At 38.3% G+C, this 14,939-nt stretch overlaps 1 protein-coding gene across 2 annotated transcripts in view; it reads left to right on the top strand.

Annotated features, from left to right (window-relative positions):
- arhgap17a (Rho GTPase activating protein 17a) overlaps nucleotides 1-14,939 on the top strand; it is a 43,615-nt gene that overhangs the window by 4,148 nt on the left and 24,528 nt on the right. For both annotated transcript variants that reach the window (XM_065242506.2, XM_065242507.2), the window contains exons 2-6: nucleotides 3,833-3,872; nucleotides 13,991-14,095; nucleotides 14,190-14,266; nucleotides 14,368-14,479; nucleotides 14,600-14,676. In XM_065242506.2, the coding sequence (XP_065098578.1) occupies nucleotides 3,833-3,872; nucleotides 13,991-14,095; nucleotides 14,190-14,266; nucleotides 14,368-14,479; nucleotides 14,600-14,676 (411 nt within the window). The remainder of the gene's footprint in view (nucleotides 1-3,832; nucleotides 3,873-13,990; nucleotides 14,096-14,189; nucleotides 14,267-14,367; nucleotides 14,480-14,599; nucleotides 14,677-14,939) is intronic.

Below are 14,939 nucleotides of genomic sequence, written 5' to 3' on the forward strand. Positions count from 1 at the left end.
AAAGTGAAGTTGCAGCTCTCAACTGATGTTTATGTTGTCATTTTGTGTATTGGCCACCAGTTGTGTGATTGCAGTACCAGTCTAAGCCACAAGTTTTGTGATTGCAATACCAGTTTTTGCCACAATCCTACATACTGTTCTTGTAAGACACTTAGGGCCAGATTTACTAAACGGTACAAATTAGCGTGAGATCGCAATTCCAAAAAAGCACAGATGGGAGGGATGATATCTGTGGGTTATTTACTAAAAAGGCGGAAAATATATAACACAGAGGCAACAGCTGATTTACATAATTACTAGGGGTGTCACAATTCTCGATTCGATGCGATTTTCGATTCTAAGGACACAGTTCTATTTGATTCCCTGTTTTTACTTTAATTTTTTGAAAGAACAGGTTGCTATGCCATTTTTAGACTAGACTTTTATGAAATATAATATCTGACCTTGAACCCGGAGATGCCCTGCCATGTTAGTCATGTTGCCAGTGGAAAAATATGGTTTATGCTAGGGATGCATCGATACCACTTTTTTGGAGTACGAGTACTTGCATTTTAGTACTTGAAGATACCGATACCGAGTACTTTATAAAAAAACATGATTTTAATTTACAGGTAACAGCTTTAGTCATATAATTTATCAAAAAACAAGGGACTAGTTTTCCCGTTTGTTGTAAACTCTGCCTCTTTGGACAACACAAGATGCATTAACCCCTTACATGCCGCTCAAACATAGACATTTCTCAGACCGTGGTATCGATCCCTGGTATCGGGGGACTTTTAACGAGTACGAGTACTTTAGAAAATGTGGTATCGGGGCCAATACCCGATACCAGTATCAGTATCGGTGCATCCCTAGTATACGCGCATACCTGATAAAACAAAAGTTCCTGTCAGACAAAACATCTGTCAGTTGCACCTTAAAAATGCGCTTTTATTACCGTCAGAAGAGATTGTGAGCCTATACCCCAATAAGTCATGTTTAAATGCTATTTTCATATCTCTGAAATAAGTTGTTGTGAAACTTAAATGGATCTCAGTTCAGAGAAACGACCGGTTCTGTCACAGACGCCGCTCTGCTTTGCACGCTCTGCTGCTGTGATAAGCTGAAGGCGGGAGGCGCGTGCTGTTTTTTTTTGTTTCCCATGTAAAGAGCAGCTTGCATGGTGTCTCCTGCATCTGCCAAGCTATCTTTTAACTGGCTGTATCTAGCAAAGTTAGAGGAAGTTGACGCGCAGACTCAACACAGGTGCTTTTTTCCGCTTGGGAAGCTGACCGGATGTGACATGCGGGCATGGCAGCATCGACGATTTCAAGTTGAGGTTGTGACTTAATTTCGATCATTTTCGATTTAAAATTAAAATTGGGACCCGTTAATAAAGACCAACGCAATCTAATAAGAGCAGCGCAAATTAGTTCAGAGTCGCAAATAAGCAGAGCTGATGATGTTCAGCTGCAGGTGATCTACTATCGCCTGATGCGCTTGAGTTCAGCACCACGGACATATCAGCTAAAAATTTGGGGTTTGAAAAAGCCATTTTAAACTGAAAAAAACTGGACGACAAGACGTTTTGAAACACCTGCTATTGTGTGTGACATCTCCTAGCGACCCATATTTTATTTCCTCCAGCAAATAAAAAAATAACATGGCTTGGCAAACAATATTTTTTAATAATAGGCTATGTTCCTCTGGAATTCCAAATTTGCTGTTACGTGTTAAACAATCCTCTGCCTTGTACCATGCGATCTCTGTGATGCTCTTCTATCAGGAACAATTTCGGCCATTTCAAAATGTTTTAAGACATGCTTTTTTCGGCGTTAAGTAATGATGCAAATACCAGTAATATAATCTCTGATTAAATCTCTTTGCATCTGAAAGGGAAACTCCTAAAAATGCATATGCAATAAGGTCAGTCGCAAAAATAACTAGACCACAGACCTTTTCAGCACTAATTATCCACTGCACGTCTTTAGTAAATCCCGACAGTCGTTATTTAAAGCCAAAATGATGGTTTGTGCTGGCGCAAGCTGTTGGTAAATCTGGCCCATATAGTTCTGTTTGAAATGATTTCAGCCTTGTAGACCTTTTTTCATGTCTTCCTTTGTTAATTAAAAGCAGCTGTCCTCCACTGTCACGAGGTTACAATCGTGTAGTTTTGGCAGAGGGAGGAACTGCGGCTGAGATTTGTGGGTAACAAGGCAGACAAAAGAATAATGGTACAGAAGATTCCTGAGTTTTGACAGATCATTTCTTTCTTATTAAAACCCAATATTATGCCCTATAACCAAATTGGCCACACTTCAAATGTTGATAATCTCTGCATGATAAACCTACAATAATTGCAATGGGAATCACCATTGATGACTATGAGCTGATGCAATACATAAAAAAACACATTGTTAGTCAGCAATAGAGATATGGCAGTGTTTAAAACAACTAAAAACACACCTGTTCACATTCACTTGATCAACTCCTAACTTTCAGCTGTCCATAGTCTTAACTTTGTTTTTTAAGTCTATAAATAAAGTATATACTATAATATAAACTTTGTATATGAGGAGTTTAGATGCAAAACCCTGTAAGTGCGTCTGATATGTTCATTTAAGAAAAAAACATTAAGTATAAGGCTCTTATGTGTAGGTAAATTCACTTTAATGGTAATCTTGTGTGGTTCAGTTTCTTCATTTGTACACAAAGAAATTATATTTTCTTTAGTGTTCAGAGAATAAAGCAACTCCCAGGTTTAGAACAACATGAGGGCGAGTAAATGATAACAGAATGTTCATTTTTGGGTGAACTATCACTTTAAGATGCAAGTATTTAATACTCTAGTAGGTATGACAGACAAGCTGAGACTAGTGTGTTAACACATGACATCTTTCACGCATTTGGGTTTTACGGTTGCCACAACAGAAGCGATAGTAGACAGAGACCCACCTTGCTACACTGAGGAAACATTTTTTTTCCTTTTGCCAAAGCATTTTATTTTATTAGCTTTTATGTTGACATATACTTAATGGTTCATAATTATGACAAAATATCTACCTGTTCTCACAGTTCTTAAACCAGCCTACGGTGGTAAGCTGGTCTTTTAAACCTGGTTAGGTTAGGTTTGGTTGGTCTGTTATGCTGGTTTTAAAAAGGCACCTGTCAGCTGGTTTGGCTGAGAGAACCACCTCAAGCTGTTTTTCAACTAGGAAAACATTGTGAAATCCTTTATTCTTACAGTAGATAAGACATTAGATAAACAACACTTGCGTAGGAGTAAAAAACTTATTTAGGACAGCAAATTTTAGGTAAGGTCACAAAACCTGTCTTTGAGTTATTGTTCTAAAACAGCAGTGTGTCAGATTTGTAATGTGCGGGAAACTTGGGCTGCCGTTGTCCTTTTACATTCTCCAAGTTTCAGATAGACAGCACATAATCCAGTGCCATGGTCAAAGCCCTCTATAGTTTACTATTAATAGTGCCTTAACTATTTGTTCATAGTACTGACAGTAAGCTGCTAAAATTCCCTGGGAAAGTAAATACCCATCACTCCCATTTCAGACAGCTGGTTGGACAAACTGTCAGCTGTTGAATACTCCCAGACTTAACCATTACTAGGGTGTACATTCTTTTACCCTTATTTATGACCATTTTTAATAACATCAAGTTATTCCTAACCAGGCTTTCATGTAGCCTAATCAAGCCAGAAACGTTCGTCATGGTTTTAATTTTTCAGGGAATGCACGTACTGAAAAAGCCTAAATGCACTTTACATCGTTTTAGTATAAACATCTGCCAAATGCATTGTGTATTAAATCTATCTATTGCTGTATTGTTTTTTTTACAGAGCAGAGAAAACCGAAGTCCTCAGTGATGACCTGTTACAGGTGAGTGTTTTCTATTTTTTTTATCTCTGTCTTCAGTGATAGCTGCTCTGTTTTTTGGCTCTAGTCCATCTTCCTTTAAATGGTGGGAAACTAATGAGTCACTGAGTGAGTAGAGAAAGGTGAAGTCATCGATGTTGAGCAAATACATTCGAAGTAATTTATTTTTCTTCACATTAGACTGAATGTTCTGTTACATGAATAGGCACACTGAAACAAAATTACTTGCGTCACACTCACATACTCCAACTGAGCTTTTGCTTTTGACCTGTTTGTGTGAAATTATCCCGCCTTGAAATTTTGTAGACGAGTGAAATTGAAAAAAATGTGTTGCCAGGGAAATTGTACAAGAAATAAGGGAGCTAATCATAGGAAATACTGTATCAAATGCACATTCAAGTTTTTTAAAGAGCCACTATTATTCCTTTGGTGTGCAAGTGTGTGTTAGTACATGTTAAGTTAACCATATGCATAGCTACAAATCCCAAAGTATACAATGATGTGAGTTATCATCTCCAACTTAAATCTCTTTTCATGGACTACAATGAACGCAAGGATTGTAGGAAACAGTTTATTTCCACAGCCAGTTGACTTGGACTACTACATTTACTACTGACTATTAAACCATGATTCAAACACGAATTTTGAGCAGTGTAGAGTAGCGCTTGGTGTTTGTCGTTTCTACAATCACAAATGCAGACATGGTTTTAAGTTTTAAGGGCTCATTATAGTTTTGCATAGCCGTGACTGCATTTGATACTCGTCAGTTTTCATATATACTTCTGCGTCGTCATCCGTGTCGACGTGCAAACACACATAAAGAACGCTGGTAGGCAGTATCCACGCGTGAAACCACCAGTGTTGGGAAAGTTAACTTTCTACATGAACTAGTTCAGTTCACAGTTCACACATTTTTAAATGAACTAGTTCAGTTCGTAGTTCATATTTTAAAATTTTGAACTAGTTCACAGTTTCAAAAAGAACCAATTTATAGTTCTTTTTCCCCATATTATAAAAAAAATGATTGCCATTATAGCCCATATAGAACCACAGACAGCAATTATTTTATCAGTTTTAACACTGAAGCTAAATGCGTCAGATTTCATCTTCATATCCAACTTTAAATCCTTATCCAACCAGGGTTTACATTAGCATTGACTGTCTTTTAATTTTTGTATTTGCTTGCACATACCTTGAAAGGCTAGCCGGGTGCTTCAAGGGGGTTTTCCGGGTGAAAAGCGCTGCGAGGCATCGCGTGTAGGACAACTCGCAGGTATTGCACACCGCACGTGCACGTTAAAGTGCCCATCTTATGACTGCTTTTCCACAAGTTATATAGGTGTATGAGTTCCATAAAGCATGTTTCAAAAGTTGTTTGCTCGAAATAGCTTGTAGGAAAAGATTGTTCCCCATCTCTAGTAGCCTCTGTTTCAGGGCAGTTCAGATTGTGCCGTTTTGAGCTAGTCTTACATATTTATGAGCTGCTGCTCCTTTGTTCACGCCCCACTACTAACGTCATGTGCCCGTGCGCGTGCTCAGTGGTATCGTGAGCAGTACAGACCATACTGTGTTATTATTTTATATATTATTATTATTAACGGTTTATGTTGCCAACAGACAAATCATGCAGAAAAGTATCACTAATAAGTACACTAAATTGTGATGTTACGTTAGCAGTCACAAGAATAAACTCGTTTTCCCTGGACAATGCTAACATATTCCCATTATAAAACATTTTCAAACGCATTATTTTCGCAAATTACAGAAATTAAGACCCGGCGGGGGATGTATACTGCTTGTGGACCGCGTGCTAATTGCTAGAAGCTAGCGGGAGGTCCGGACCGTAAAGTTATAAGAGGCTCGGGGGTTAGCCTCGTCAGAAAAGCCGGGGCGGTAAGGCCCGGTCTCGGTGTGTCAAACTCATCATGACACACAAAGATTCCAGTGTAAATTGTGATGTAGCAGTCTGAACAATACACTCGTTTTCCCTGGACAATACTAACATATTCCCGTTATAAACATTTTCAAACGCATTATTTTCGCAAATTACAGAAATTAAGACCCGGCGGGGGATGTTTACTGCTTGTGGACCACGTGCTAATTGCTAGAAGCTAGCGGGAGGTCCGGACCGTGTATATATCTATGCGGACCGTAAAGTTATTAGAGGCTCGCCTCGTCAGAAAAGCCGGGGCGTACGGTCTCGGTTAGTTTGGCAAAAAGCTTTTAGCTCTAGCATCATAAATGTAGTATTTTGTGACAGAAGATGACAACATGCAAAATATAACGTGACTTCTTACCTTTTGTGATGAAACAACGCGATCGCGAATCGAATCCAGTCTGTTTCAGATGTGTGAATGATCCATGAAAGTCCAATAAAATACATCCAATTACCATTTTTGTCCACAAATGCTTATAATCCTTGAAATATAGATACATAGTCTGTTGTTTACATCAGATTTCCCATGAAGGTCTTATCGCCTACAATCTGAGGACTGTTTGCGTCGTAACACACTGTATATAAGATTACTTCGGGTTCCAATAACCACGCGTTAAAACTTTGTTTATAAAAGTAGGTGGGAGTATAATCCATAATATCCAAATAGCGCTGTTATTTCCGTGAGACATGATAACAGCACAGAGGGTCTCATTCAAGTGACTGCTCTATGCTCTCTAGCTACCTGGTGGGTGGAGACCTGTGAGTGGGGTGGTGGGCGGGAAAATTCAAACTGAATGTGACGAAACGGTTTGTTACGTCACAACGGAGCTGAGTTTTAACTGGCGCAATCTGAGACTCAAGGCAGAGGACATTCAGAAACCTGTATCTCACTCAAAACAGCATGGATGGATTTTCTTCCAAGTTTGTATGCGTGTGGGAGCATCAGAGACACAAAATAACACCCCAAAACCCAGAAAAAGTGAGTTTTTCATAATATGGGCACTTTAAATAGCGTGAGGTTATTCAGAGTCTATTTCAAGATCCAGAATATGCGTTAGCAGCCTATGTTAATCGTTAACCGTTTAGCACAAATATGATGTTATTTAATGTTAAATTATGCGAGTGGCACGGCAGGGATTTCAACAGCGTCCAGTGCGTCACCTCCATGCTGCTCTTTGTTTGATGACGCATGCAGCCGTGAAACAAGGGTGTTGCCAGATTGGGTGTTTTACAGTGTGTTTTAGCCGGGTTTTCGCCTGGAAGACTATAGAAATCTGGCACCCTATTGAACGACGTTAAACTGAGAGAGCGTGCCGTTCACAAGCCCCAGAATAAACGAGTTCACAGCAGGGTTATTATAGTTTTAAAAAAAGATATTAGTTTTTATTTTATTTTGTTTTGTAATGTGATATTTTATTTCAGTTTAGTTTTAGTTCTTTTTAGTGGTGCATAAATAGTTTTGATTTAGTTTCTATTTTTCAAAAATCATTCCTTTTAGTCTTTATTTAGTTTTAGTATAGTTTTAGTCTTTAACATAATATCATGGTTGTGTACATACACCTTGCCAAATCTGGAAATGCTGAAAATACGATGAGAATAAGAGGATTTAAAAAAAATAAGTTTTGTTTATTTAGTCCTATCAATCAAGGCCGGGACAAATACCACACCAACCAACACTCTAAATTCTGTTGTGTTAAATTCTGTTGTGTTATTTGGGTAAATATAATATACATATATAAATATACATGTTTGGTTATAAATAATCATATGCTGGGTTGTTGTTAACCCAAACATGGGTTAAAACAACCCAGCATTGCATTGAAACAACCCAGCATATGTTTATTTATAAACCAACATATGTGTTCTGTCCAGTATTTTCTCAGCATTGGGTTAAAAATAACCCAGATAATTTAGAGTAAATCAGCACATCTTACTTGTACAAACTGTGCACAACAACTGAAAACCAATGCAAAGTTTAATGTTCTGTCTATGAGTGTCCATTTCTGTACCAGAAGAGACCGCTGTACTAACATAATATACCTATTTGTTGACTAAATATTAATATATAATATTATTTGTTGATTATCCGCAAAGGCATATAATAGTTTCAGATTAGTTAAACGGACATTCTGTATCATAGCACCCAAAAAGCGTCAGCTAACACTGCCAAGCAAGCAGTTGGCGTCAGCGTTTTCAGCCATATTTAACGTTTTAATGCTTCCGTGTACAGTACACTGAGATAATTAAGCCTTCTTCAGTTATTGTAATGGTTTGCCAGCAGAAACAAATTGTCTTACTAAACTAGGCGTTAGCAACAAGATGATGTTTTCTAAACCGAACTGTTGGCTCGGGGGCAGGGATCCAGTGCCCTGACAGCGTCATACACATCACGTGACGCTGCTGTGCAGGTCAGGAGTTCTAATAGACTGCCACCTATTGGTCATTAATGATCCAGCAACATCTGCTCATTTGCTTATGATCCGGTAATATGAGTGACTCCGTGTTTAACTGCTGATCCAATAACATTTAAAAAACGAAAACGCAAGTTTTGTTTTCCTAAATTTTAGTTAGTTTTAGTTAGTTTTACAGGTCCACATTATAGTTATTGTTTAGTTTTAGTTTTTTTTTAGAAACCTTCGTTTTTATTTTATTTCAGTTAACGAAAATGTTTTTTCACTAATAGTTTCAGTTTTCGTGATAGTTTTCGTTTACGATAATAACCCTGGTTCACAGTAACGTTCATCAGACAGTAATGCAGTACTTCAGTATACGTTCGCCCAAAATATGAACGAGTTCATGAACTTTCGTTCAATGAACTTGTTCAGGGACAACACTGGAAACCACAGTAGCAGTGCGACCATTAATGAAGAAGCAGCTTTGCAAGTTTAACCCACAAACGAAGTAGAAACAGCAGTGTGTTGTGTATTTATTGAGAAGTGATGGAAATGAATAAACTGCGACTTTTGTTGCAGTTTGAATTAAAGCAACACCAAAGAGTTTTTGCTCTTTGCTCCCCCCACAGGTTAGAAGCGTAATTGTCCATTACCCACTGTCATAAATACTGAGGCATAGCTGGCTCTGATTGGATTGTAGGTCTGCCGTAAAGCAAGTTTTTGTAGTATTCACTCGGACTACAGGACCGCTACCCGACGGTTGGAAACTTCTTTAGTGCGGTTTTGGCTGATAGAGGACTGCAAAGCGAATGTGAAAGTGCTGTTCACTCTGTTTAGAGTGGATGAACGACTGAAACTGTTTTGGAAGCGTTATTTTAAGGTAAAAAAAAATCTTTGGTGTTGCTTTAAATGACCCCTCAACTTGGCCCATCTTTGTTTTCACCGTCACAAATGGAAATACCCATGACACAGTTGTTTACCTGATGGGAGGGGTTCTAGTGGACCAATCACAGCGCCTGTGGTCCGCGTAGATCTGACGTGCTGTAAAAAATTTGGAAAGGTGCCCTTCAAGCTACACAGAGCTACGGCGTAGCCCTTACGCACGACAATAAATTGGACTTTAGTATCCTTACCTTACCAATGTGTTACGTTCTGCCCAAGCCGCACTGGTAAAGTTGATCGAATAACTTGGTCATCTGCATTTTCTGGATCAGATTTGGGCTGATATTGATAAGGTAGTAAAGACGATACTGTATTATCTCCTGTTGGGAGCTGGTATTCCAAATATTGAAGGAGCATCACATATCTGGCACACGCTTGAGGTATTCGGCCAATCACAACACACTGGATAGCTGGCCGATCGGAGCACAGCGCACTTTTCAGAATAATGAGCTTTGGTAAATGCTGCAGGAGTATACATTTACATAAAACAGATATTTACTTTGATGTCAGAGCTAGATTACAGCATGAAACCTGTTGTGCATATCAATAAATTAAATTGCGTAATTGTTGGCACTGGCACTTATAAGCACTAAATGGGTAAAAAAAGGCAATAAATAGGCTTAGTTTTGGAGCCAGATCTTGGAGTTGGAAATCAATACCTGTTTTTTTTTTTAGAAATAAAAGCCAAATGCTTGTTCATTTTACAGCCAAATCATTTTTGTTATGCATTATTTGTTTTGGTTGTTTAAAAATACAATGATTCAAAAATTATCCGATAAATCGATCGATTAAGTGCTAGATTAATCGATTACAAAAATAATTGATAGATGCAGCCCAACATAAACCAAGTGAACACATTGCATAACACCAAAAAACATAATTTTTAGCAACGTAAAAGGGGATCTTTAATCTTATAATGCAGGAGCAGTGCTTTGTCCATTAGCATTTTTGACAGCTTTTTTTGCCTGACTGTATCTAAAATTATCCAAGAGTAATTTGGTCATATCAAGGAAGAATCATGTTGACATGCCCTTTGGCACCTACCCATCACCCCATTCTCAGCTGTCTGGACACACGTGTTTTAGTGGTTCCTCAAAGCTACTACAAACTCTCGTGGTCAGATGTGAGCTGTCACACTCACAGATGCATTCTGGGACGTTTGGACCAACCTGTGGGACTTGACACAAGCATTTTGGTCTCAGTAGTGACATACCCCCAATTGCATCCAAGTTTCCCTAATCGCTTATATGGACATGACTGCAGTTTTTATGGCAATGACTAATCGGCATTGTACTGGTGTTTCCCCACTCTCTGAATAAATTCTACTAAAAAAAACTAAAGAATAACTACAGCTTATTGTTAGTATATGTTTAGTCTGTCGTTGACCTGCCAAATTCTGGTCTGTGATGGCAACAGGGCAAACAATTAAAGACCTCTCACACCAGACGATCCAAACAACTCCCTGCGAACAGGATCTCCCTCAGCAGAAAAAGAGCAGACAATAACAGTCAGTGATTCCCCTTGTTCCCGTGCCAGGTGGCAGGGCTCTCCACTTTCCCATGTAGGAGACGCCTGAGCGGAATGTACGTTTGACCCAGCTGTGCTGGGACCGCTGCGGGGTGACGCTATGACGTAAAGGAGGCAGAGAAGTGTGAGGAGGTGGTTATCTGTGGCATTCCTGAACTGGGCTGTTTTTGGAATATGACTCATTTTTTATTCGCCTGTCATCCTGATCTCTCTTCTGTTCCTCACTGTTTGTTTAGACATAGCGCTATTCACACAGTTTTAGAACGACATTCCTTTCATGTTTGTTGTTAGTGCTGACTTGTATTAAAGAGGAAACGCCCTATACTTCCATTAACAAAATGACACTTTGTTTTAAAAGGCTTAGACGGTGATCCTCACCTCTGATAAATCTTTTAAGACCTCTTATTAAAGCTAAAGTAAATCATAAAATAAAGTAAAAGACACTTTGTTTCTTTGAAATAAAACAGAATGGTGCACTCTGATCATTTCCTGTTTTCAGATGTTGTCCTTTAAAGCCAGGGCCTTTTCATGCCAAGAATGATATTTGTTAAGTAAACTATAGAAGGTTTCATTGGATGCATGAACGTTGTTGTGGTTACGTGCCTGTCCCGAAGTTAACTTCCGGTCTGTGCCTGTTTATCGGTCTGGCTAGTGACTAAACTGACCTCTGGAACAAATAACTTGTGGAAAATAAAAATGTTTTGGTTTCCAAGAGACGAGGGGAGACAGTGAGCATGGATCACCATTGTGCAGATTTGGCAGCCAGGCAAGAATTTAAGGATCTGTAGCTAACATTGTTATTGATTGTATGCGTAAGTCTACCCGAAGTTAAATTTAGGACACAAAAGCTGTTTGTTTATGTTTTGTTGACACTGAAACCATCTATAACGATAACCATTTCACTATTTAAGCGTAAAATATAACTATTTTAACATTGACACTAATTGAAGATAAGGTATTTTTATTCTTCACCCTCATTGCAGTTTGACATTTTGAATGCGTGGTCCATATGGTATGGCCAATATAACGGGTTCGGGGCTTTCCATTTTTGACAACAGGTGCAGTTTGAGCTTTATCATTCTGTTTTGTTGTGAACTCTGCTAATCTCGTAAAGTTCCTGTAAAATCAGATAGTAAATGTGTTTTGAAGTTGTCACACCTAAGAAAAGTGTTATTAAAGCGGACGGTTTTTGTCAAAATTTAGTTGGTGTGTAAGGTGGCTGTTAGAGCATAAATAATGCCTGCAAAATTATAAAGCTCAAAGTTCAATGCCAAGCGATTTATTTTCTTTAACAGAATTTGCTTTTTAGACTACAGAGAACGGCCTGTTTGGACTACAGTCCTCTACTTCCCGGGTATATAGAGATGGTCCTCAATGCAGAACACGACATCCAGGGGGCGAGGTTGGATCTAGATCCAACTCCTGCCACTTTATATACTTTGCTCGGCCAAATGAACCAGTATATTTGCGTTGTTGAAGCATGCAATTAGTTGCAACCTGTGGTCGCCAATGTTTGCTCTTATCAATTTAAGTGTTTGTTTGATTATTAATATAGTCGAGAAAGATTCATAATTTAGTAAGTAATGATCACAGTTAGGTGTAAGGGGAGGTAAGGGACACGTTCCCGACAGGATGATATCACTGAAGGGATTTATTTGTGACCCGGTTGGCTGTACATTATCCCACTTATTACACGGGCTATTCCTATATGAATAAATATAAAAACACAATTTTATTTGATATCTTTTATTACGTTGGCAACAATTTTAAAGTTTTATTTTTATAGTTCTCATTATTATCCTGGATGCTTTGTTTTCAAAAACCCTTACAACAATAACATTTTCCAAAGCACTCCCTTTAGGGGCATAAAAAGGACTAATAAATTGAGCTAAAACATAAATCATAAAAATGGTTGATCAATAGACGGTTTCAGCAATAACGACATAAACAAAGGCTTTTGAAAGACAAACATAACTTCCAGTAGACTTATTCAAAGAATCAATAACAATCATTTAAAAGTAGTTTATAAAAAAACAGGAAAAATAAATAAACAACTATATTACCTTAGTTCAAATCATAGCTAAAGCATATCAAAAACTACATTGAGCTAACGTTACTGTGTAAAATAAATGTATACAATGTTAACTACATATTGGCTGCCAAACCTTTTTGTTTTTCCCCCAGAGTTCAGTTTAGCCACTAGCCAAACCATTCAACAAACAGAGACTAGAAGTTAAGTTCTGTCCAGACACGTAAACCGCAACCGTGCATGTGTCCAACGAAAGCGTCTATACTGTACGTTTCAGCTTGATACCGCCTTCTTCAGGATACACATTTATTGCTCACACAAGTATCCTTTTAACTATTTGCAATGAATAAAACATCAAAAACAGCTGTTAGCTAGTGGGAGTGCCAACACATTTTAGATGTTGGCACCCATTGCTGCTGATGATAAACTTTTAGTTTGACAGACATGGCGTGGGAAAATTATTCCATCTGAATTTATTTGTTTGCGTGTAATAAAATCTGTCATTAAATGTATAATTGAATTGCTTGTGTGTATTTACTGCAGTCGTTTATTATAATCTTTTTATTCTTTTGTATTTGTTATATTCATGTTTATATTAGGAGTTTCCTTCTAGAAATCTATCCAACTTTCCTTTTTCCACATATTGAAATAAAGATGTTACTAGGTAACTGGGGTTTACTTTTTACAGAATAAACCACACCCATCTAGGCAGCTATAACATATTAAGCAGAGTAGTATTTGCATGTTTATTTTAATAAATATTTTTAATTTCATTTTATTGAATTCTATTCAAATGCATTTGAATTTATCGTGCTCCCCTATTATTTTATTATGTTTTATCACCACCCTTTATCACGCAACACAAATATCCTATGAATGTCTGGTCTGCTTCTGTACATCCTATTCATGACATTTCCCAGTGCAGTGCTCGCTCAACTAGTAAACATTGTTGGGGCAGTGTAACATCGTTTACTTGCCTTTACTAGGAGTGGGGTAATAAATCATGCTTAACCACACCCCCATGACCATTAAAACTGTCTTTTTATGTTTTGCTATTATCAACACCTGTTGATTGAAACAGGGACACAGGTTGTATAACTGCTACAAGTTAAACCGCTAGTCTACTGCTATCTAAAGGCAATGCTTGCTGAATGTATATAATCTGTTTCATGTCACAGAAGTTTCTCATGCTGTGTTACATAATATCTTAACAGGCTTTAGACTGCCAGCATGCAAGGTCGAGGCTCAATATGGATTGTGGGCCTTTATTGACGTTATGCTTTGTTTTGCACAGATTGAGCGCCGTATGGAGTTGGTGCGGGTCGTTTCGCACAACACGCACAAAAAGGTGACCGCTTGTTTGCAGGGGCAGATCGGCACAGATGCTGAGAAGAGACATGTAAGGGGCGCACAGAATCAGAGAACCACGTTATGTGTTTTGCCTTATGTTTACATGTAACGTTGCACAAACCTCCCTTGTGTTTCTGCCGCAGAAAAAGCTTCCACTGACGGCTCTGTCGCAGGCAATGCAGGACGGTGGGACCCAGTTGGGGGAGGAGTCTCTGATTGGGTAATTAGAAGACATCAGTTTTAAATAGATTTGTGTCGATTTCTACATGCATCTGCATCTTGTTGTATTGAATTTGCATTTGAATTTGCATTTTCCATCAGGAAAATGATGGAGATGTGCGGAGACGCAGAGAACAGACTGGCGTCTGAGCTAATGCAACACGAAATGCAGATCGAGAAAGATGTCTTAGACCCACTCAATCAGCTAGCAGAGGTACTGTATGTACAATATATTTTAGGACACTGGCATAGCCAAAGACAGAATCAACAAGGTGATTTAGCATCTATATGTCACAGTATTTCTAAATACAAATGTCTCTTTTTGTTGTCATAGCTGGACATTCCTAACATCCTGAAACAGAGACGGCAGTTAGCTAAGCTGGTGTTGGACTATGACTCTGCCCGAGCAAGGTAAGGAATCTGTCATATGGTGTTAGATAAGGGTCTGTGTTTGTTTATAGCAAAGTAAATAGAGATGCTTCAGGAACTCCTTGTATTATATTGTATCAAACTGAGTGTTGCATTTCAAGCTTGGTCTATAACATATGCATGTAGGCCCGTACACATGCATTTATACAGTATACTAAACTGTAACACTTGCATAGCAAAGACATTAGAATAGTCAATAATAATCTACAGTAGTGGTTCTCAAACTTTTTAGTGTGCAGCCCCTC

This window comes from Paramisgurnus dabryanus, chromosome 1 (assembly GCF_030506205.2).
Source record: "Paramisgurnus dabryanus chromosome 1, PD_genome_1.1, whole genome shotgun sequence".
Lineage (NCBI taxonomy): Eukaryota > Metazoa > Chordata > Actinopteri > Cypriniformes > Cobitidae > Paramisgurnus > Paramisgurnus dabryanus.